A 23,371-nucleotide genomic window follows, 5' to 3' on the forward strand; every position below is an offset into this window, starting at 1 on the left:
CAATCACAAATCAGAATTTTGCAATTAGTGCTTTAAAACTGTAAACATAAATTCTGGAACAATGGATACATTAAATTTCAGCTTTAAAATGGCTGTCTGTTATCCACCAAAGGGGGCAAATACTTTAAAAAGATTATCATCGGCCAAGAAAACTAACAGATATCTAATAGGGCAAAGTTGTTGTTTGGTTATTTCCATGACAAGAACCCAAAGTTAGACAGGGAAATATTTGTAGCCCCTTTAAAGTACATGTACGTTTAGCAAGATTATAAAGTGCAGTTTATGGATACAAAATATACCAAGGGAATCTAAAAGCAATGTAGCCAAAGCTTTAAAAGTAATGGATAATCCTTTCCCCTTTCTTTTAATTTAAAAATAAAATCAAACTTGAATCTATCAGATTGTTCCTGCTGCTGACATTAAATAGCTTCCTCAAGTTAATGAAACATAAGCTTTAAAAACACAGAGACTGAAGGAAAAAACTAACACCCAAAAGGCCAACCTACAACTTTATTTGAAAGGGAAAAGCAAAATGAATAAGGTGCTAACTAAAGAAAATAACACACACACACACAGACACAGAAGAATCTCGATGTTTTCTTTACATGATCCTTTATTGCTTAAATCCAAATTGTAATTATTCTTTAGTGGAATCTCAATCTAATAATATCTGTGCACCCTACAATGTGGTTAGGAGCAGTCTCTGAGAACACAAGGGAAAAAGGACGCTGCAACCATTAAATAACCAGGATGATAAGGAATAGCAGTACAACCAGAAGACAATAGATCTGGATTAAGGCTTTCAAAAACAAGGTGTTTGAAAATTCTAAAGTCTGTGACTCTGATCTTTCTGTAAGAGTTGAAAGCATGACACTATGTTACGCTAATATCACAGAATATGAGAACCCAGAGATGAAGAAAACCTGTTTATATTATCTAGTCCATCCACCAGTCAGCACAAGATTGCTCCCTACAGTACAGAGTTTAGTATTTCAACAAGCATTATTTTTAGTGTCTCAACCTCTAAATGTTCCAACATGCAGCTTGAAACAGGCAATTCTCAAATTCTTAATTATTTTCCAACAGAAAGAAATGGCTAATTGGGAATTTGAAGGAAGTAGCTGGGAGGATATTTCTGTCTAACAGAGAAAGAATTTTCAATATAAGACCAGATTCTGCTGTCCTTAGTATCAATGGGACTTTTCATGGAGTAAGGTAATGTATTGCTCATTGTGGCTGAGTAGCAGAATCTGGTCCACAACAGAGAGAAATAGCAAAGGATATTTTTGTAATAATGTTTATTTTGATTTTTTTCACCAAAAATCATTTGCTTTGCACGAGCATTTATGCAAGTTTTACTGAATGAGATATTAGTGTATCAAAGACCTCTGTTCAATATTTGATTCCTGTTCTTTTAGGGCCTGATTCAACTGCCATTACAGTCAACAGTTTAAAATCAACCTGTTTTCCCTCTCATTTCAATAGGCATTGGATCAGGCCCTAAGGCAGCGATTCCTGCAAGGTGGATCTAGGGACCGGTGGCCTGTGAGTCCTTCCTAGATAATCTGCAGAATTAAGTATTTTGAGAGCCAGGTAGTGGGGCACTGAAATGTTGGGAGGGAAGGTGGGGTCATAAGAGAATCTCTCTCTTATGAAGTGGTCCACAGAATGATAAGGTTGGGCAATCCTAGTTAAGTTACAGGACACTGTACTCCCACTTCTCTGAAACCATCAGGTATGCAAATGCCTTTGTGTACTGCTTACTGCCGATGAGGAAAAGCCGCGGTTTAAAAATTAAGGTATCAGCATTCAAGCTCTTTTCGTTTTAGTTTCTTCAAATTACCTATTTAAATATCCACTGCACATCACTGGCCAAGCTCACTGACGTGAGATAATATGACTGTGGACACTATCCCTCCAAAAGTTATTTTTTAAATGAAACCTTAGGGTTGATTTTAAGGCACTTTAATTTTCAGATTTTTTTCCATTCAAATATCAGATCTGTTTTCCCTCTCACAGAGTACTTGGAAAGCAGCTTTCCTGAACTCCTTACAGGTGAATAAATAGAAAATGAAAAATATTCCATCAAGTAGAGGACTTTAGAAGTCATAGTGGGTATCAATTTTATTTCTTTCCAGGATTGCTTGCTGCTGTCATAAATTTATGGCTCAAATTTCACTTTCCTAGGTTAAACAGTGCAGTTCATAATTAACTGCCTCAGTCCTTATAAAACAAACAAATGCTCTGAAGCACCTCTGGTCATAAAAGGCTTCCCTTTTCTTCCTTTTAAGAGCATTCCGGTACAGTCTTTCCTTTCACAGACAGAAGAGGTTTAATTAGTCTTATGTGTAAGGCTAAACAGCAAAAAGGAGAGCTGCCAACATTTCAAATTAATCAAATTATGACTCTGGAAGAAAAGGTTATTTAAACTGGTGGGTTTTTTTCCCCCTTCGAAAAGAAAAGCTAACAAAGCAAGCCTCATGTCCATCAAGTATTTTCAATAAAATGGTTTTACTGGATAAAATTAGTAGTCTGCTGACTTATACCACATGCAATCTTACTGATAATGGGTTGCCTAAGGTATACATTAGCAAGAATTTGGCCCACTGTGTAGAAAGGGTTTTACTTGTATTTGCGATCAAATGGAAAATTAATATGTGTAATTAATAGGTCAAAAATCCTGCCTTTTCTTTTCATACAGCCTTTTACCATGACTTATATTACATTTTGGAAAATGAGAAGGAGGGTAATGAAAGTTGAAAGGGGAAATATGTTTCCTTTCTGTATTCATATGTGACAGTGCTCTTTGCTTTTTAACTTCCTGTTATTTTCTTTTCTATAAAATATGATAAATACCACCTTACACCTATATCATACTTATATCTCATACTTTTGCCCAATGAACCAAAAGCAATTCACATTGTTACACACATTTTATGAAAGGGTACAGTGATGTATAAAAGAGTGGCCAGGAATGGACTTCGCAGAGACTGAAGCACTGACACACAATTGTCAGGGGTGGAGACAATTGGTAGATTGCTCATCAGTGATGGTGCCCCGACGACCAATGTGGTTATGGGAGTGATGATGATGATGATGACATTGATGTACAGAGGGTCTGTGCAAGTTGCTCAACGTCAGTGGCAGAGCTTTGAACAACCAAATTTTAATAGGGCAAGAGCCATATAAATTAATAGATTCTAATACATATGGTTTAGGTTGGGAGTGAAAACTGTTATTGATCAGTTTCTTATCTCCCCTTATCCATTGTATCTCCTTAGCTTCCTCCAGACCACTCTAAGACTCTCTTTAAAATCGTCTGAGTATACAAATCTTTTTTTTTTCTAGCTTCCCTGTTTCATCAGCTGTCCCTTCAAATCTGCATTGCTTCATTCTTCATTTAATCTGCTACCGTTACCGCCTTCAGAATGCATGAGGGACATAACAAAGGGAATCCGTCCCCAAGCTAAAATAGCAGGGCCCCAACAGCTATTTTTATTGGTAAAGGTACCGTTGTCGGAGACTAACAATGGCTTGATGTTATGAACAGTTGCCATTCCGTGCACCACTCTTTTCTGAGGACCACTATTCTTACATCTTCATTTCTTCACCATTTTTTGTCCATACCAGTGGCTAATGAAATAAAATTAAAAGAACGTCCCCATCCACCCCCATATTTAATCTTACGTCATTTTACTTCAAGAAGAACCATAATGCTAGGTGGCCTACCCTAGGGCGTCTATGAATGGGTCCTTCAGTATATGAATACTGCAGCCTATGTCTCTCTGTTTATCACTTCTACAGGAGATGTTTATTGCCTTGGATAACTGTCTCAGATACAAAAACGGGACAAATCTCCGGCAAGAGAAAGTACAACTCAATGTCTTTCCATTAAATGATAAAGGTTACTCTTTACAACCCCCTCTATTTTACAATGATGTCCTACCATTAGATAGGCCCCCTTAAATTCTTAATCTTGGCTCTCCCTACTCATATATTGTTGTTATTATTGCTATTAATTATTTTCATTACAGTAGCTCCTGATAGGCCAGCAGAGTCAAGTGCTATATGCAACCCTGATTGCCCTTTTCTCTTTTTTTAAATAGCAGGATCAGCCAAACCTAAGGGATCTGACATATGTTCATCATCATTTAATTACAAAAACCAAACCTATCTGCCTTTCAATTGTGCCATAGCATGTTTTCATAGCACCAAGAAATATCAGCTGTGGCAATGGAAAGTCAACAAAGCACAAAATCCTGTGACTAGAGCTACAATTTTGACATGGTAAATTCTGTGGGTGGAGGGGGGAATCAAGGACTGGTTATAGTCAGAATGTCAGAAGCCATGAAAATCATAACAAAAATTGTAAAAAGTCTTAGATATACTTTGGGCATACCTTCCCCTGGAGGCCTGTCTCACCACAAAAATTTATGGGCCACTATAGCCAAAGCTATGGGCTGTGCAGCTGGAGAGAGTCCAAAGTTAAGCAGAGAAAACCCTCTTCAGGATCTCAAAAAGCGTTCAGCTATGATCCCTTCATGTAGCTGAATGGTCTTCCAACATCAAAACACATAAAAACAGACAGTTCTAATGTTTGCACAGCTCCCTGTCCTGTTTCAAAACAGTAACACCCCATCTTTTCCAAGAGGCTTGAAGGAAGTCCAGCCCCTTTCTAAGGCTCAGCATAATTCCACTGATAATGGATTATGTCACAATATCCTCGAGTTACTCTCAGCTCAGGGAGGCTCTTCCAGATGGGACACTGAAAACCTGGTGCAGATGTAACTTCAAAATTCCTCCACTATTGTCTAGCTCAGAAGGGCTTTTCCCCAGTGGCACTAGTAGGGCAACGTGCATCTTGACTGTGAGGTCCTCCTCCAGGGGGTGCCAACAGACTTGAACACTCGTCACAAGTATATCAAGTCCTCTTTCGTCTCTAGCCACTGCTTCTTTCCTCCTCTACAGAGTCCTCCTGGAAGAAAAGCTTCTTCAAAACACAAAATAAGATTGGGAAGTTTTAGGGGAAACTTACCCCTGAACTGGTTTAATACTGGTAGAGTGTAAAGTCATAACAGCTTCAGTCACCATATAAGCCTGCTTATGTAGGCCTGATAGACCTCCCAGTATAACTACTTGTTGCTTGCTTGCTAGGGTCCTGTGGTACCACCAGAACATCCTAATGCAGTACAAGCTCCAGCTGAGCATGTAGAGTGACTAATCCTCATGTTATTATTTTGGCAGAAATGACAGAATAAACAACAGCCAAGGAAACATATTATAAACTAAAAAATAAAAAGGGAGTCTAATAAGATGGCATTATCACCTAAACTTAACTATTCACAACGTTATAAGTCTCAGTAGATTATTTGGAAACACTTCATATTTAAATTCCCTAAAAAACATAGATAGATTCTTTGCTCAAATGCTGATAAGATCCACTAGTGTAAATCTACTTTCAACTTCCCAGAGAAAGCTCACTAAGTCTTGTTGACAGAATTCAGTTGAAGTATTTCTGGGGCAGAAGATTTTCTTTGTATAATAAGGATCAAAGGGAAACACTTGGTCTGATCAGTTTTTGTGGAATAGGCTCATCATTGCGCCCATTTGAAAGACTGTGAGGACCGGCAGTTCCTGGTGTATTGCTGTGCGTGGATGGGCCCATGAAGAGCACATTAAGTGAAAACCATACCGAGGAATTCCACTACCACGCAGCTGCACATCAAACTATATGCCTTCAGTTCTGTCAGTATGAGAACCGAAAGTGAAACACAGTCACTTGACTTGTCTATTAATGCTCATGTGACCACTGCACACAAGATTAATTAAGGCTATAAAATGAAAACTCCACTATCATGCAAGATCTTGCCACTGTTTATTGTCTTCTTTGACTCGCCATTGGCATGGCTGGAAAAAAAGCTAGAGTCACACATAAAATATAGAAATGCTTTGGTAAGAAGTCTATTATTTTACAAATAAAATGCTATGCTAGGCCCACAGATTTAGACTAGTAAATTCTGAGCAGGACAGAAAAAGTTCACAAGGCGCCACCCTTGAATCATTCTAAATGTCATATTTTAATAGGATTAAAGTGTTTCCAAACTTTAGTGAGCTCACCTGCAGAATGGAAACAGAAAGGGATCTAGTGCAAGGCAAACTTGTGAGTGTAAGGCCTAAAGTAAATGTCAAGGGTCTAGGTAACAGAAATATGCCTGCAGCAAAATGCCTGTCTGTAAAAGTCCCTTCCTCCCCTCACACACACTTAGTATAATTTTAGTTAAGTATTTGTAATGGGTATATAAAGATGGCTTTTGCTCTCTGCTAAACCACACTAACAGAACAGATTTAGTCCCTTATTTGTTTTGAACCACATATAAAACAGTGGTACATTTACTTTGGAAGACGGTTGCCAACATGATGAAAAAGACCTACAGGTTCTCCACTTGGTTGCCCTTAAAGATATATAGTCTGACCTTTTCCCATCTTACAAGCAAAGCCTGCTCTCAATTACACTGGTGTAAATCAGAGTAACTGCACTGGCTTCACGCAGCTTTGCTCGATTTACAGCATTGCAAATGAAAACAGAATTTGGATACTATTGTCTTTTCTGCTTTACTGCCACCATAAATTTCTCTTTTTGGAAGACTTATTTCCTTGCCATTGCAGTAAATCTTACCTATTGACACAAAGCAGATGACTCTGAACAACCTGTTTGATGTGGTAAACAAAAGCAAAATAAATGCCAAACCATCTGAATGAGTTAGAAAGAAAGGGAAGAGGAACGCTCTGCAAAGGAGTACTCTGAGGAACCTGGAGCGTGCTGCAATTTGGGGAATGGAGTCCATAAATACCAAGAAGAAAAGAGCCTAAAAAGAAACACAATATACTATGTGGGACTGATTCTGATCTCCCGAGAGTGTAAATCAGGGGTAGCTCCACTGAAGTCAATGAAGTTATTCCAGTGTAAAGCCAACATCGGAATCAAGTGACATATGTACCATGTAATTACCAGTAGAAGCAAGGAAGTAAATCTAAGGAAAAGAAAATTAGGCTGAATACCAGTAAAATTTTTCTAATGGTGAAGCAAGTTTGGAAGAGTCTCCAAGGAAAGTGACTGAAGCCTCATAGCTGGGGATATTTTATAACTAAAATAGATAGAGCCCTGCAAAATACACTGTAAATAGCAATCCTGCATTTGCTAGGTGATATGCTACGGGCCGGATCCAATGCCCACCGAAGGGGAGTCTTTCCATTGACTTCAATGGGCACTAGAGCTGATCCCAGGTGAACAATTAGGCCTTTTCCTCCTGTAATTTCTATAGGCTGAATTACAAAAGGTATCACCAGGCTGTGGCGTCTGGAAAAGTCAGGCGCTGACAATTTCACTACCAGGAGAGCACTGAGCTGGCTTTTGATATACTGTTGCAGATGTAACGTGCCCTTAGTTAAGACAATGCTTCAGATACTTGTTTGTATGGGCAATGGAGGTGGGACTGTGGACCCACAACAAACATGCCCCCATGGGGAGTGGATGAGAGCTTGCTGCTTGCTGAAATTTTTCAGAATTGGAACAGTATGCATTGAAATTGCAATATTTTGATGAAAAACAACAAACATATTTTGAAGACATTTTTGCAGGGTTTTTTTGGCCATGTTTCCACCAACTCTGTGACTAAACTCAGATACAACATGAATAAAAACTTACTAAGATTCCATAGGAACCATATTTCTATAAAAAAAAGAAAAGAGAGACGTCTCTATCAAAGTACCTAGCATAAATCTGTGTTGTTTAGTTTTGAGGTCAGGATGTGCCCTTTAGAAAATAATATTCCTACTTCTCAGGCACAATGACTAGCCCACAAAATGACTATTTTGAAACAATAGTCCATAACGTCTTCTCTGCATAGCGATCCTGAAAGGGAATGGGAAAATGGTACCCTTAAGTAGTAGCCAGGTGTGGCAAAAACATGGTCCAGAGTTCTGAGAGTCAGACTCATTTTCATTAATACAAGAACTTCTGGTCCCAACAGGCAAATATTCTACCTTGATCTAACTGATGAACCATATGCCTTTACTCTCGCCCTAATGCTGTCATGTTGGTTTCACGAGTTAAAAAAAACAATTAAGTCTGAGACTAACAGATATGTGGTGTCTATATGTTATTTTGATGCTTTAATGTTTATAGCTTGGGAAACAGGATGCAGCCAATGCAAATAATGAATCAGAGTGATTAGCTATGCTTCTGAATACTTCAAGGCATTCTAAGACTTATACATTATATCAAAGTTAGCTCTTAAAAACCCCTTTATCAAATATGACAATTATATAGGCTTCTTTTCTGCATATCCAGAAAGAAACATAATCATGCAGATGACTAGTCAGCAAAGCAGGATATCCTCTCAAGAGGCTGAATGGCTGGAATTTCAAAGAGTCAGCTTTCAGGGATTTTCCAGGAGTGAAGAAACTACAGGCCCAACCTCTGGTATGACAAGAACTGAGTGGGAGAATGAAGTGTAGTACTTTGCTCCTGCCCACTGCCAATACATCCAGAGCTGGGGCCAAGATCTGTCCCAAAATGGTTAAAATATAGATGACAAAGAAAGTGACTAGCATAATATCAGGTCCAAAAGGAGATGAACACAGATTTAAACAGAGAGGGCATTAGAGGGTTGTGTGTTGGGGATTAGGATGATGTGATTTGGGACAGACTGTTTTTTCCATCTGGTGTTATACATTCTCCAGTTCCCAGCTATGAAACAAAGAAAACAATAGGGTGAATGCAAATGACAAAAAAATCGTCAAACTGACCAACTGTAGTGTACCTCAGGAAGGATAACTCAGTGTGCTTGCATGTCTTTGATTACAACAGAATAATCAATCCAGGATCATTGTGGAGTCAAAGCATTGAAATAAAATGCATTTCTTCCACCCAAATGCATCACCCTAAGGAGTCAATCACACCCACTGTATGTGTTCCAGACACCAAAAGGTAAAAAAAGCCCAGAACCTTGCAAGAGGTGTTCCATGCAGAGCAGCTGCAGCAACACTCACACCGAAGATGTTTGAAGTTCAGCCTCAAATGCACGGTCATCCTTGTCATCAGCCTGTAAGACCACGAGGCCCTCAGACTCAAATTCACTATAGACCCAGCCAAAAACAAGCATGAAAGAGATGTCAAATGAAAACATGGAATGATGACAAATGCATTGGACATAGAGAGCGGATCTAAACTACTGCTTAAGTCGATAGAACTTACATCGCTCAGGGGTGTGAAAACAACATCTCCCTTGTGCGACGTACATCTACTTACAGCAGTGTTTACACCATGCTATGTCTTGCACCTCTCGCAGAGGTGGAATAATTATGCCAACGTGAAAGTGCTCTCCTGTCAGCACAGTGTGTCTTCACCAGATATGTCACAGGGTAGTATGATGTACTGGGGTAGTGTAGACTTACCCTCAATATACTGAGAAGCCACTATGCGGTATATGACATACCACTACTACTTAATAGACCTGGAGCCTTAAAATTTCATGTATTCTGAAGGAAGGGTCTTTTTAAGAGGAATCCATTGTTATTCAGTAAAATTTACTTTGCAAGATAGGAAGTTTCCTACATGACTGGCAGAATTTTGAGGCTTCAGGATTGTATATAGTATCTTCCATCAGAAATGCTCAAAGAAGTTCACAAATGTTAAGTCTTTATTTGTTTGATGTGCTTCAGTTTCTGGTTTCCCAGCTCAAGACACTTTGTGCCCGGTTTTCAGAGGTGCTGACAATCAACAACTCCCACTTTTCTCTAACAAAACCCTGTCCAGATGAACTGGAATGGCAGTGGCAATAAACAAAATTTAAACATCTGTCAGTTTTCATTTTTGTCTTATAATGCCAATAAATACCTCAGTCCAGAGCACTTTTCAAGCAGTAATAACCAGCTAGATTGAATGGCTAGCCTTGGTCCTGGGCCACTGATTCCATCCCCAGTTGGTCATTATTGCATCTCATTTGTTAATTCTTAAATATAACATCACATCTATTAAAAACAACAGCTCAGCCTTGAAAGAAAATATACGTTTTGGAGCACTGATTGTAAAAAGAAAATGTCTCACATGAATTCATTCCAACCACACAACCAATAACTTTGCACAAGTGTCATAAATCTTGATGTTTATGATTTCACCAGGGCCTCCCTGTAGAATTTGAATCTTCTACTATATGGATATATCAGATGGAAATTCTGTCCATATATTACAATAGATGAAAATTCTATCAATAAATGTTGTTAAGATCTCACCCTATTAATGTTCTATCTCATGCCATTCATGTCCATTCCTGTGGGACAAATGGTAATACAGACTCAGGAATGTATTTGTTTATTTTACAGATCACTTTGAAGGTTTGTTTCTTCTAAAGATTAATGAAATATAGTACTGACAGGCAGGTATTCATAGGGAACATATGCATCTTAAAGGCAGGTGAATATAGAAGAACCAAGTGATCACACCTTTCTTTCTTTAAACCTCTGGTAGCGTTTTACCTTTTTGTCCATTAAGAGAAATTCTGAATAAAGCAAGAAAGGCAGGAGAAAATGAAATAACTGAACAGTTTACCATGATCAGAGTCAATGATGTGCAATGAATACAACAGAAAGGCACAACAATGAGAATAAAGGAATGTTTCTTGTCTCAAGCACTTACTTCTCACTAAGATCTTCAATACGCTGCCCATGGCCTAACATGAAGCTTGGGCTCGACTGACTGCAGGGACTTGCAGGAGCTGATAAAGTGCTTTTGATGCTCTGGGCTGAATGTCTGCGGCTTCTCCTGCGCTCTAACCCCCTTCGTTCACTGGAGCCAAGACTGGCCCTTCTTCTATCTTTGCGCCCATTGGGCGGGGGATCAGCAGTCTCATCTCCATCCTCATGTCTCAGTGTCATCTGAAAGGAACAAAAGGGGAGACTTTTCACATGTTATCTCTAGATTTCCTATGTTTTCACTCACGTTTTAACAATGAATATGTAGCTGCACATCATCCCCAACCATGAAGTCATTGCTCCCAGCAGAACTTAACTGACTCTTACTATACTCACCATTACAACAGCTACTCCTCGTTAAATGCTACATACTCATCTTACTGCTGCTATTCATACACTGGGATTGCACAGACCCCCTCATCTGCAGATCTTCGAGAGCTTTGTAAACATTTAGGCTGGGATTTTCAAAATCTAAGGGAGTTAGATGTCTAGCTCCCATTATATTACAGTGGGATTTGGGGACCTCATTCCCTTATGCCTTTGAAAATCCCTGGGAGAAAATCTGGCCCTATTTAATTCAATGGTAAAATTCTTACCAACTTCAAAAGGGACAGGACTTTACCTTGAGTCTTGTGAATTCCCACTCCACCACTGGAGGTAATGATATACAATCCTCATTTTATAGATGAGGAAACTGAGCCACAGAGAGGTTAAGTGATTTACTAAAGTCCCACAGGAAGTCTGGGACAGATCCATAAACAAAATCCACATCTCTTGAAACTCAGTCTGGCCATTAGATTTTCTACTCTCTAGAAAGTAGTTACATGAGGGCCATGGAGATATTATACATAGCGGACTACTTTGGAGCTTTACAAATGTTGCTACAATCTGTTGCCTGATCTTTAGATTATGTATTAAATTATACTGATTACTTAAGAATCCCCAGTTATCACTTTGAGGGCTGCCAGGTTCTTGCCCTAAGATCAGGCCCAGTATTATTCAAATTATTATATAATTGGGAACCCCAATGTGCGCAGTTGTAACACTGACCCTATAGCAACTCTTTTATATTTACAAATATTGTTTAATAATACATTTAACACAGTCACAAACACCCCAAGTTAGTAAGACGGAGATACTACAGAATGTCCATCTGCACATCCATATACTTACATCATCTCCTGTAGAACAACCTGAAATGTTAGCCATCATCTTCCTCATCACCTTCCCCATCATCACCAGCGACCATCATTCTGGCATTTCCCAAGGACTACATCTCCTCATCCTCCTACTGCCCCTAGGCTGGGATGCCACTTTTATAATATGTTACGCTGACACTGCTATGTTTGATGTATATTCAGTAGGTGATTTTCCCCCTTTTCCTTATTTGTATTTCCTCACCTTACTAACCTTTTCCCTATAGGTTAGTATATCAAAGATCTCTACTCATTATCATATAAGTCCATTTGTTACCATGGCCCTTTTGTGGTTAGGTATCACATTTTTATTTCTGTCCTAACTGGTTATTTCGGTTCTTTCCAAGTTCCAAGGTGTGGTGTACCTGTTAAGTTTAAAAGGGTATGAACTTAGGAAAGCCCCTGTGCCAACCTGCTTTAACACATCCTCCATGTTAAAGGTCGCAGCCATATATGGACCTTATGCTTTAGCTCATCACCATCTATCTCAGTGAAAGGTCCCAAACATATGTATGCAAACTGCCTTAGCTCAACATACAGGATGTGACCTGCAGGTCCCTTGTGTTATAGCCAAAATATACTCTAATATAAACCTGTAAACTTATTACGATAAAACAAAGAATCAAACTCATACAAAAATAAGAAACTTATAAGAAAAGATATATAGGCAAGCAAGCAGGCTAGCCTTAGATGTATCTCATGTACCTGTTAGAGACATCAGTTTATTGCCTGGACACTTCTGTTGAATTCTGTACCTGTGGTCAGAACTTCCCCATAAACTCTATTTTCAGCTCCCCAAATACTTGGTGTTTTCAATTGGGCCATTTATCTGTGCAAAGTTTATCTGATCAAAGTTCATAGGCCTCAAGCCTTATCCTAACTTGCTGAAGACAATGTCTTACAGGATACAGGCCTGTAGGTTTCTTGCATTACCGCTGAATATAATGCAAAGCAGAATATAATGCAAAGCAGTACATACAATAAAGGCAAGCTAGCCCACTGGCCTACAAATTTCTTCTCAACCAAGAAAGAAATTAACACACTTTCATGCCAGCTTAATATCTTTATCTGTTTTTACCACTGTCTCAGTAAAATTGAGAAAACCCGTTCTTGTCAATTGGTATCATGATGGATTTCAAAAACCAGAGAGGACGTTTCTGGACCTTATTCTCCAATGAGCCACATAAGTTTTCAGTTGGTGTGACTACATTCAGTTGAGCATTAGGGCCTCTGTTCCTACGTTTTGCCTGACTCATCTAACACCGGTATAAATCAGAAGTAATTCCACTACAATCAATGGAGTTACCACGGGGTAAAGCTGGCATAAGAAAGAAGAGAAGCAGGCCCAATGTCTCTGCAGCTGGACTTAGTACTAGAGGCAGTAATTTCATTTCACCGCACCATGACATAAATTCACGTGCACTTTGTATTACTTTCGGCCTAAAAAAAGCAAAGTCTGAAAAGTGTCTAATCGTTAAGAAACCAAATATCCTATCTTTGCACATAAATATTTCACAGGTGGTGAATGTGGAGTCAGTCATTACCCAATCACTGCAAGTCGGGTAGGAATTAATCCAGTATAAACTCATAAACAAGGACTCACTGGGCAATCAATTGTGGAGAGAGCCGTGTATGTGAAGCTGATGTAGGCTGGACATTTTTTTGTGCACTGAATGCTTTTGCATATGGAAAGAACTTTTACTGACTTAGGGAGTCTGATGTGTAACTAGCAGTTTGAGAAAGAGTTTTAATTGCAGGCAGAACTGCCTCTAAAGAGGCTAGTAAATGTGCTGTTTCACCTTGACGTATAACCTATCTCTAGTATGAAATGCATTTGTACTGCATGTAGTCATGTACCGGAGTAGGTCACATATACGAATGTGTGTAACACTTCCAGGAACCAGATGTTTTTCTTTTAAAAGAAAATAGATAACCAAGTTTCACCTAGGTTACACATCCCCCATACCCAGCTTTGAAGTTTGCACAAGCTGTAAGATGCATAAAACAGGGAATGTTATGTTACCTCATAAATGTTAAATTGCTCAACTAAGTCCAAGTCTGTTCCTTTCTTGTTCAAGTGTCTCTGTGAAATAGTTTCGATGCCTAGCTCTTCCAGACAGTCCACCACGTCATAGAAAGAGTCCTGATCTGGCAACCCCGACAGCGTCTGAGAATCAAAGGGACAACATTGACATTGATTTGTTTTGAAGAGAATTAAAAAAGTTTTACAAGAATTTGTAAGTGGCAGTGTATGTGAGTGTGGTTAAACAAGAAACAAAGAGTGGGGTTAGTGAGACACAGCTAGAAAAAACAAAATATCAAGTGGAGCAGAGTCTAACCAAAAACTCTGGGAAAATATGTAAAAAAAACCGATAACAAACAAAACCATATATATATATATATATATATGTGTGTGTGGATCCTTCCCTGGTTCTACTTAACTGCAGAACTAAAAAGCAGCAAATATTAAGGTATTAAGCACAGGAACAAAAGCAGAGAGAGAGAGAAAAAATTTAAAAAAGGTTTATCTGAGCAAGGCAAGCTGGTTTCCTAATGATTCCTGTCTCTTCAGCCTTAAGGAGAAGGGTGAGCCACACAGCTGATTGATGCTCAGCCAGCAACAATCATCCCAAGCCATGTGCCTACTGTCTTCAAGTCCTTAGGTAATAGTAGTATTCTTAATGTACAAGTTGATCTAGACAGCAGAAATATCAGTTCCTTCCTTCCTTTTCATTCTTTAAAATCTTACTGAAGGGATACTTGCTACCTTGTCTAAAGGGTCTTATTAAGAGTTTCAGCATATATAAAGCATTTCTAATTGTGACAACATTTACCATTAAAAGTAGAGAGACACTTTCGCAGACTTGAAAATAAAGAATATTTATATAAAAATAATTTACTCCACAATAACTTTTTGAACTCCCATTTCTATTTGTTTCTGGGTTTAATACAGAGCTTTTCTTATCACAGTCTAGACTTTTTTTGGCGGGTGAATTCACAATATTACCATTAGTCACACACTGCTACTGTGCAGTGAAGTCACAGTACAGTTTGTACTGCAATATGCCCTCCCAGCCTAGTATTGAAAATGACTGCCATGTGATGAATCCATTATTATGGCTCAACAGCAGAATGAAGTCGGGGAGAAGATGAACTATTGGAGAGAGTTTCAGAGTAGCAGCCGTGTTAGTCTGTATTCGCAAAAAGAAAAGGAGTACTTGTGGCACCTTAGAGACTAACCAATTTATCTGAGCATCAGCTTTCGTGAGCTACAGCTCACGTCATTCAGTCTTTCCACTGTATGCATCCGATGAAGTGAGCTGTAGCTCACGAAAGCTTATGCTCAAATAAATTGGTTAGTCTCTAAGGTGCCACAAGTACTCCTTTTCTTATTGGAGAGAGATTTGTTTAAACAGAAATGGGCCTGATTCTCTGTTGCTCTTTTGACTTCTGGCAGTCATTTACACCATTGCAAAGTGGGTGTAATGTACTGCTATTTTGATTTGGCAGCATTTTACACTCAGTTTATGTTGTTGTTAATGACTATACAAGGTGCAGGGCAAGTGAGAATCAGGCCCAAATAAGCTTAAGAACTCATGTTGAGTAGCACCTTATTACAAGTAGTATGCAAGCCAGTTTAGAGCATGGTGTCACCCAATGTGCATAAGTGTGGCAGAATTGGTCTCTTAGGCTAGGTCTACACGACCCTCCTAAAAAAAGTTACAAGGAGGAATGATGGGCTCAGACCTAAAGAAATCCACTGTGGGATGAAAATAAGTCAATACGGGATGAAGTAATAAAACAAATGCTAGTGGCTGACAATTCCCAGACAAGATTAAGAGGTATAACCCCCAGAAAGAGGGAACCCAGTATGAAATACAACATGGCATGAAATGGGCATGGAAAAAGACTCCTGGGGACATGTTTTCCTGCTTTAGTGGGAGTTACATACATATGTGAATCGAGAAATGCCTTTCAGAAGGTTTCTTATCCTAATGAAGTCATGGGAGTTTTGCCACTGATTTCAACAGGACCATGAGTTGGTTTTAAATGAAACATCATGACAACAGTGATGTTACTGGGGGATCTGGCACTACCAGGCTGTTTCCAAGGGCAATTCCAAGCATTAAAAGAGAAGCTACTTTACCAAAAAGCATTTACTGTAGCCATGAACAAGAGCCTGAGAAAGTACTATGCAGTAGGAATAAATTCATATTGTGATTTATGACCAGAATTGACAAACTGAAGGTACTTGAACGAATATAATGAATTTAACAGGTCATAATGTTAGTAACACTCTGACCTGTTAAACAAAACCATAAAGCACAATGATATTTTGGTTCCTAAATACATTCTGGCTTTCAGTCTTCTTTAAAAGGTCAGTTTTAAAAATCTGACTCATTTGATGATTACTTTAGAGGTTAAGAACTTTTTTCTAACTAGCTTCTCATTTTTATGGCCTTTTGTGTGTGTGTACATGCATATTTTAGATAACATTTGATTTTACAATGGAACAGCTACTTGTAATAAAAACCTTTGAGAACGATAAACAAGAAAAAAAATCATGGCACCTTTTCCTTTTCAAACAGAAACCCTTTCATTAGCACTCAGACCTGTTAAATTCATTACACTCGATGCACAGAGGAAAAAAAATCAAATGTTCTGGAACCATCAAATTGCGCACAAAGCTAGCCTTTGTAACCATGGGATCTTATTACCATTATGCTTGTCCGCCCCATCCCTATGGTTTGTTACACTCATTTGTTGAGTCTTTTTTCTAATTAAATTTTGAGCTCTTTGGAGACAGGCACTGTGTCTCCCTATGTGATGGCACAACATCTAGCAAAATGGAGTCCTGATCCTGATTGGCGCCGTTACACAAATGATAAATAACAAGAGTAACCATCAATTTTATTCATACTGGTAGGTTGGCATAATGATGTGAACTAACCTTCAGAAAGCTGCCCCGGAGTTTACTGATCCATAAACTGCCACTCCCATCTAGTGCTCACACTACTGTCCTTATCTGTCTCCTGTGCCCCCCAAAATCCCTGTCCTCCACCACCCCACCCACCACAGACTCTCAAACACCTAAACCACTCTTTCTATCTGCCTAAACCTCACACAATCCCAAAGCACCACAGCATTCACTGCAAGTGAATATGCTCTCATACCTCTCCCTCTACCCAACTGCTCAGACTTCCCACCACACCAGCCAATTAATTTGAAAAGAACTTCTCTTTCAGCTACTATAAAGCCACATTTTCCTCACTAACCTGGAGATCTGGTAGTATTCTAAGGGATGGAAAAGAGAAGATGGAAAGAGAAGACCTGAATTTTACAGCTGTTGCATGTTGAGATTAAACAGCATTTGAATATTTATTTTACTTATACAAAGATATATTTAGTGCCCCCCATCATGGCATCTGCTGTTGTTAATGTTATATTTACAAAAACAGAGTAGAATGGTGGCCAAAGGCACAGTACTAAAACAACAAATAGTGTTCTCTAGATAAGGTTAATCCAGTTTGGCTTTGAGTGGCTTGCACTGTAAGCTCTTGGGACAAGACTGGTCTTGCTATATATCTGCCAAATGCCCACAACGCCTTTGAGCATTATGTAACTGAAAATAAATGAGTACTAATATTGCTAATGATATTAATGTGCTAAAACAAACCTTGTTAACTAAGGTCATTGCATAAACCAGCAGTTCAGTGTCAACCCCATCCTTTTCCTCCAGGATCTCCATAATGTTGGACCATGGCTTGGCTCCTAAGAGTAAAACAGAAACAGTAGCTCATCATGTAATCTAGAAAAATGAACAGGTTCAGACAATATGTACCACAGATTCATAATAGCAAATGGTTAGATAAATTGCTAAACAATTAGTTTGTACAGTTCTTTGATGCATCAATATTTACACCTATATAGCCAACGATAATGCTTAGTCCTGCCATGAGTGCACAGGACTGGACTAGATGACCTCTCAAGGTCCCTTCCAGTCCTATGATTCTATGATATTACAGTTGTATAGTGTATTATTGGGACAGGTACCTATATCACGACAAGTACTGATGACTGAAATAAAGACGACTGCACTGAATCCCAGTTTATGCTTCCCAGATAAAAAGCATCAGTGCAGGAGTGATATATCTTTTGTCCTACTTTTTACCTGAATTATTTTAATAACCCCTCCCTATATCTTCCCCGCCACACACACTTCAAAGGTGATTCTCTCAGTTTTACTCAGTAAGGGAAATACTATATATTTGTTTTGGCTCATATACTTACAAAATCTGTGAAAAGCAAGGTGACTTAATAGCCTATTGCTCCAAATAAAGTAATTCTATAGGTCTTTAGGAAAATGGCTGGTAGACTCAAGCTAAAGTCTTATGTCTGAGATGCTCTGCAAAACCATCACATTTATTTGGCTAAGCCTGAGGTGGATATATGTACTCAAGAAAGAGCCAAAACTGATCTATCAAGGAAACTGAACCGGATAATGAAGGATCCAAGTTCAGACAGTAGTGTTTGAAGTAAATGTGAGGATCAGGAGGGAAATCAGAAAGCTCTCAACTATTTACCTGGAGAGACTAATTCAACTACATGATCAGCAAAGCTGGAAGGCATACTCTGAACTGCAGAGAAATGATTCAGACCAATCTTCACAGAAATCCACCTCCATAACTCTACCCGCAGGATATGGAGTGACAATACACTCATATAACGAAACTCGAGAGATTATTCATCAGAACCTGTCATTAGGTGATCAGTGACCCCAAAGATAGGATGCTGTAGCCTAACAAATAATCCTTTTGTGGTTGTCATATACACCACATGAGTTATCATCATAACACTGCGAGCAATCTCTCATTCACACTGCTTTCAAATTTATATCCTGACACACACACGCAAATCTCCCATTGACTTAATTGAGAACGCCATTCACAAAGCGATGGCAGTTTATAGTGTGCAAAGTTCCTTACACATGAACATTCAGACAGCAGAATGTTCCCATTTTCAGTTCCTTTACTTTTATTGATACCAATAGTCTCCAATCCTCACTGCAAACAAAACAAAACAGAAAGCTTTTGGCAGCTTCCATATCAAAGGCAAAGGTACAAAAGGGCTGGAGATACATTCATAGAATATCAGGGTTGGAAGGGACCTTAGGAGGTCATCTAGTCCAACCTCCTGCTCAAAGCAGGACCAATCCCCAGTTTTTGCCCAAGATCCCTAAATGGCTCCCTGAAGGATTAAACGCACAACCCTGGGTTTAGCAGGCCAATGCTTAAACCACTGAGCTATCCCTACTGCTCAGTATTTTTTCTAATGCATTAATTAAAACACTATTCTGTAATGAGCTTTTCCAGTTCCACTTGCCGTCTCTTCATTTGCCTCTCTACATAAACAGACATTTTTGTGCAAGGAACACACATTCAAAAGACATGTGGAACAAATTCACTCTGCTCAAATAAGATATATGATTGGGAGGAATGATATCCTCACTACAAAAATGTCTTCCTGTGGTTTCTAATGAAAAAAGAAAAAAGTAAGAAAACAAGAAAGAGAGAGAGAGAAACAAAAAGGGGAAATTATATTATTCTGACCGACAACAGTGCTATTTGTAAGGAAGTGAACTGTCAATAACATGACAAATTAATTACTTAATCCTAGATTTATGATTCAGTGAAAGATCTTCTCGGGGGGAGAATGCCTTTTATTCTGTAGCTAGATAGTCCTTATTTTGATTAGAACAATTCCATTTTGTTTTTTAAATGCAATATCTTGGTATTCTACCATTCCACATTCTCCTGCCTGTTTCCATGTAAAGATGACATCCACAGGTACCCATGAAAGCACAAACTTAGCTAGCCTACACCCATTGCTTCGCTGCTTTCCGGGTGTATAATTTTAATCTGTCAGTCAGACACTGTTATCAGCAAGCCACTTCAGCAGTACTTGCTTTTCAGAAGATAATTGGCTGTTGTTGTTTACAAAAGGCCATTTCCTGACACATAACATGGAAATTCTGGATCAGATGCTCAGCTAGCATAAATCAATGTAGCTCTAGTGACTTCAATGGAGCTACTCCAATTTACGCTAGATGAGGATGTGACATTTGCATCTAGGCTGCCCATTTTCTCATTCTCCAACCTGGAGACTCTCCTAAATAACCAACCTTCCATACAAACAGACTTTACTAAAATAAGACAAAAAGAACAGGAGGACATGTGGCACTTTAGAGACTAACAAATTTATTAGAGCATAAGCTTTCGTGAGCTACAGCTCACTTCATCGACGAAAGCTTATGCTCTAATAAATCTGTTAGTCTCTAAGGTGCCACAAGTCCTCCTTTTCTTTTTGCAGATACAGACTAACACGGCTGCTACTCTGAAACCTAAAATAAGACTGGAGATCTACATTACACACTTCACCTCTCTACAAAGGAAAAAGGACTGTAAGCTATCTAAAATCCTACCTGCCACATGGGGCCACAACAATGGTACCCCTAAGTCACCCAGCAATATCATCAATCTATCCAGTTACACACTCAGCCCGGCAGAAGAGTCTGTCCTATCTCGGGGACTCTCTTTTTGTCCCACCCCCCCCACAAACATGATACAGTTTTGCGGTGATCTGGAAGCCTACTTTCGCCATCTCCGACTCAAAGAATACTTTCAAGATAACACTGAACAGCACACTGATACACAGATATCCTCCCACCAACAGCACAAGAAGAAGAACTCCACATGGACTTCTCCTGAGGGTCGAAAAGACAGTCTGGACCTATACATAGAATGCTTCCGCTGATCTGCACAGGCAGAAATTGTGGAAAAACAACATCGCTTGCCTCATAACCTAAGTCGTGCAGAATGCAATGCCATCCAGAGTCTCAGAAACAACCCTGACTTTATAATCAAAGAGGCTGATAAAGGAGGTGCTGTTGTCATCATGAACAGGTCTGACTACCCAAAGGAGGCTGCCAGACAACTCTCCAATACCAAATTCTACAGGCCACTTTCCTCAGATCCCACTGAGGAATACACTAAGAAACTGCACCATCTACTCAGGACACTCTCTACACTAACACAGGAACAAATCAGCATACCCTTAGAGCCCCGATCGAGGCTATTCTATCTACTACCCAAGATCCATAAACCCGGAAATCCTGGACGCCCCACCATCTCGGGCATTGGCACTCTCACTGAAGGACTGTCCGGATATGTGGACTCTCTACTCAGACCCTACTCCACCAGTACTCCCAAGTAGCTCCGTGACACCACTGATTTCCTGAGAAAACTACAATGCATTGGTGATCTTCCAGAAAACACCATCCTAGCCACCATATACGTAGAGGCTCTCTACACAAACATCCCACACATAGATGGAATACAAGCTGTCAGGAACAGTATCCCTGATAGGTTTCAGAGTAGCAGCCGTGTTAGTCTGTATTCGCAAAAAGAAAAGGAGTACTACTGGCACCTTAGAGACTAACCAATTTATTTGAGCATAAGCTTTCGTGAGCTACAGCTCACTTCATTGGATGCATACTGGACAGTCTCTATGCATCCGATGAAGTGAGCTGTAGCTCACGAAAGCTTATGCTCAAATAAATTGGTTAGTCTCTAAGGTGCCACTAGTACTCCTTTTCTTTCTGAGTATCCCTGATGATGCCACAGCACAACTGGTTGCTGAGCTCTGTGACTTTATTCTCATGCACAATTATTTTAAATTTGGTGACAATATATACCTCCAGACCAGTGGCACTGCTATGGGCACCCACATGGCCCCACAATATGCCAACATTTTTATGGCTGACCTGGAACAATGCTTCCTCAGCTCTCGCCACTCACGCCCCTTCTCTACCTATGCTGCATTGATGACATCTTTATTATCTGGACCCATGGGAAGGAAACCCTGGAAGAATTCCACCACGATTTCAACAGCTTCCACCCCACCATCAACCTCAGCCTGGACCAATCTACATGGGAGGTCCACTTCCTAGACACCACAGTGCAAATAAGTGACAGTCACATTAACACCACCCTATACTGAAAACCCAACGACTGCTACGCCTACCTTCATGCCTCCAGCTTCCATCCCGGACACACCACACGATCCATTGTCTACAGCCAAGCACTGAGGTACAACCGCATTTGCTCCAACCCCTCAGACAGAGACCAACACTTACAAGATCTTCACCAAGCATTCTCAAAACTATGATACCCGCACAAGGAAATAAGGAAACAGATCAACAGAGCCAGACGTCTACCCAGAAGCCTCCTGCTGTGAGACAAGCCCAAGAAAGACACCAGCAGAACTCCACTGGCCATCACATACAGTCCTCAGCTAAAACCTCTCCAACGCATCATCAGTGATCTACAACCCATCCTGGACAACGATCCCTCACTTTCACAGGCCTTGGGAGGCAGGCCAGTCCCCGCACACAGACAACCCACCAACCTGAAGCATATTCTCACCAGCAACGACACACTGCACCATAGTAACTCTAATTCAGGAACCAATCCATGCAACAAACCTTGATGCCAACTCTGCCCACATATCTACACCAGCAACACCATCATGGGACCTAACCAGATCAGCCACACCAACACTGGTTAATTCACCTGCACGTCCACCAATATAATCTACGCCATCATGTGCCAGCAGTGCCCCTCTGCTATGTACATCGGCCAAACTGGACAGTCCCTACGTAAAAGCATAAAAGGACACAAATCAGAGATTAGGAATGTCAATATACAAAAACCTGTAGGAGAACACTTCAACCTCCCTGGACACACAACAGCAGATTTAAAGGTAGCCATCCTGCAGCAAAAAACTTCAGGACCAGACTTCAAAGAGAAAGTGCTGAGCTTCATTCATTTGCAAATTTGACACCATCAGCTCAGGATTAAACAAAGACTGTGAATGGCTAGCCAACTACAAAAGCGGTTTCTCCTCCCTTGGTGTTTACACCTCAACTGCTAGAAGAGGGCCTCATCTTCCCTGACTGAACTAACCTCGTTATCCCTAGCCTGATTCTTGCTTGCATATTTATACCTGCCTCTGGAAATTTCCACTACATGCATCTGACGAAGTGGGTATTCACCCACAAAAGCTTACGCTCCAATACATCTGTTTGTCTAGAAGGTGCCACAGGACTCTTTGCCGCTTTTACAGATCCAGACTAACACGGCTACCCCTCTGATGCATTTTCTCATTGTGATCCTGAGGTGCACAATCAAAGAGAAAGCATGAGGTTACCTGTGAGGCTATCTTCTCTCATCTTAGAGACTAACAAATTTATTTGGGCATAAGCTTTTGGGATATAACCATGAAAGCTTATGCCCAAATAAATTTGTTAGTCTCTAAGGTGCCACAATGACTCCTCGTTGTTTTTATGGATACAGACTAACACG

The 23,371-nt window shown here is 39.8% G+C and overlaps 1 protein-coding gene across 12 annotated transcripts in view; it reads right to left on the reverse strand.

The window, feature by feature from the left end:
• FHOD3 (formin homology 2 domain containing 3) overlaps positions 1–23,371 on the reverse strand; it is a 619,164-nt gene that overhangs the window by 158,317 nt on the left and 437,476 nt on the right. For all 12 annotated transcript variants that reach the window (XM_074945213.1, XM_074945211.1, XM_074945220.1 and 9 more), the window contains exons 8-10: positions 17,626–17,720; positions 13,972–14,115; positions 10,697–10,935 (exon numbers count right to left, since the gene is read on the reverse strand). In XM_074945213.1, coding sequence (XP_074801314.1) covers positions 10,697–10,935; positions 13,972–14,115; positions 17,626–17,720 — 478 coding nt within the window. The remainder of the gene's footprint in view (positions 1–10,696; positions 10,936–13,971; positions 14,116–17,625; positions 17,721–23,371) is intronic.

Source organism: Natator depressus, chromosome 2 (genome assembly GCF_965152275.1).
Source record: "Natator depressus isolate rNatDep1 chromosome 2, rNatDep2.hap1, whole genome shotgun sequence".
Classification (NCBI taxonomy): domain Eukaryota; kingdom Metazoa; phylum Chordata; order Testudines; family Cheloniidae; genus Natator; species Natator depressus.